This window comes from Artibeus jamaicensis, unplaced genomic scaffold (genome assembly GCF_021234435.1).
Source record: "Artibeus jamaicensis isolate MK-2021 breed Jamaican fruit bat unplaced genomic scaffold, CSHL_Jam_final contig_452, whole genome shotgun sequence".
NCBI lineage: Eukaryota > Metazoa > Chordata > Mammalia > Chiroptera > Phyllostomidae > Artibeus > Artibeus jamaicensis.
In genome coordinates this window covers 13,029,349-13,031,208 of record NW_026521837.1, presented here as the reverse complement: position 1 = coordinate 13,031,208, position 1,860 = coordinate 13,029,349, and the positions used below count along the sequence as shown (strand labels likewise).

The window sequence follows — 1,860 nt, the reverse complement described above, 5'->3', positions numbered from 1 at the left end:
AATCACTTAAGCTATAGCAAATGAAAGTTTCCTTGTTTTGTGTCATTATGAAAACCTCTCCCTGACTCCTATTGAAGAATGGCTTCTAACTGTCTTTTGTTGGCATTGCTAATCAACATATGCTCAAATAAACTCTTGAAAATTTTATCGTGCTTCAGTTGATCTTTTAAATTACTAAATAATTAACTATATAATGCCGTCTAACACAGTAATGGACAATTGAATGTAATATCCCTTTTAAATGAGTGTACTGTTTTCACTGATCTCTTTTAACAGACTTTTAATCTCATTTTTTTTTCATAACAGAAGACTTTTGTTCTCTGGATTTAATTTATTCCTTCTTATCAAAAGTGGACAAATATTTTCTAAATTTGACCATGGATGTTCCTTTGAAGGACTAAAAAATAAATTTACAGTCTCCTTTTAACTGATGGACTTATACTTGACCCACTGATTTGCACCACGAACTTCAAAGGGTGGATTGTCACTGTAGATATGATGGGCTATTTCTTCCAAGGCTGGTTCAGGATCAGTTGTAGCAAACTGGGCTGCATCGTCAATTTCTTTCCTCACTTCAACATCAATTTCCTTCAATTCTTCAACACTGGCGAGGTTGCTGTTTACTATTTTATCTTTGAGAAGCATAATCGGATCACTCTTACCTCTTACACTTTGAATTTCTTCTCGTGTACGGTAACTGACTCCAGGATCACTCATACTGTGTCCATGGTAACGGTATGTCTGCAGCTCCATCACTATGGGCCCCTTTCCAGATCTACAATAGTTGGCTGCAAACTTAGTTGCCTCCCGAACACACAGCACATCCATTCCATCTACCCTTAGTCCAGGCATAAAATTTACTCTCTTGTAGTAATCGGTGCTGGCTGACGCTCTCTCAATAGCTGTGCCCATTCCATAGCGGTTATTCTCACAGATGAAAACGCACGGTAATTTCCACAAGGCTGCCATATTGTAAGCTTCAGCTATCTGACCCTGATTGGCAGCACCGTCCCCATACACAGTCAAGCAGATCTCGTCATTTCCTTTATATTTAGAGGCCAGAGAAATCCCAGCTCCCAGGGGTCCCTGAGCGCCCACAATGCCATTGCCCCCGTAGAAGTTCTTGGAATACATATGCATTGATCCTCCTTTCCCTTTAGCACAGCCTCCTCTTCGTCCTGTCAGCTCTGCAAGAATTGATCTGACAGAGAGTCCACGAGTGTAGCAGAAGCCGTGAGCCCGGTAGGATGTGATGATGTGGTCGGTGGGATTTATCCCGGCCTCCAGGCCCACATAGCAAGCCTCCTGACCATCACACAAGTGACAGAAGCCACGAATGAATTTCTGTTTATAGAGCTGATCTGCCTTCAGTTCCATTCGGCGAATGGTCTGCATCACCTTGTAGTATTTGAGCCCATCCTCCCGAGTGAGCACTGCTGTGACAGGGGGGCCTTCTTCCAACCGATGAATATCACATTTCTTAATTTCAAACGTAGCATCATTGGAATAGTTACAGGACGCCACCAGCACTCTACTAGCAGGCTTCTGGGCGACACCGGACAACACGCGGGACACAGCAGCTACGAGCATCTTCTTCATCGAGGTCAGCCGACCGTGGAGGTGGCAACTCCCAACTGCCAGGAACCAGCCGCGCCCCTGGATGTCCTTCCGGCCTCGTTCCTCGCTCGAGACCTTGAAAGCACGCGATGACGTCGCAATGGCCTCAGTAGTGACAGAAGCTACGTCAGGAGCACCGAGTCGATCGCTGGCCACCAGCCTGGACTGGTGGATTTTTACAGAGCCTTCCAGCTGGAAAATTGAGAATAAGGGTTGTTTCTTCCATGAGAAGACTTGGCTGAA

At 44.9% G+C, this 1,860-nt stretch overlaps 1 protein-coding gene across 2 annotated transcripts; it reads right to left on the bottom strand.

Moving 5' to 3' along the window:
- Positions 1-423: 423 nt before the first annotated feature.
- Positions 424-1,599, bottom strand: PDHA2 (pyruvate dehydrogenase E1 subunit alpha 2). Of its 2 annotated transcripts, XM_037136927.2 has the most exons (2): positions 1,075-1,599; positions 424-993 (listed from the first exon to the last, which is right to left on the bottom strand). In XM_037136927.2, the coding sequence occupies exons 1-2, from the start codon at positions 1,597-1,599 to the stop codon at positions 424-426; spliced, it is 1,095 nt and encodes a 364-aa protein (XP_036992822.1). The 2 variants fall into 2 exon arrangements, with proteins under 2 accessions (XP_036992822.1, XP_036992821.1); XM_037136926.2 differs by having other exon boundaries at positions 424-1,599.
- Between the last annotated feature and the right edge of the window lie 261 nt (positions 1,600-1,860).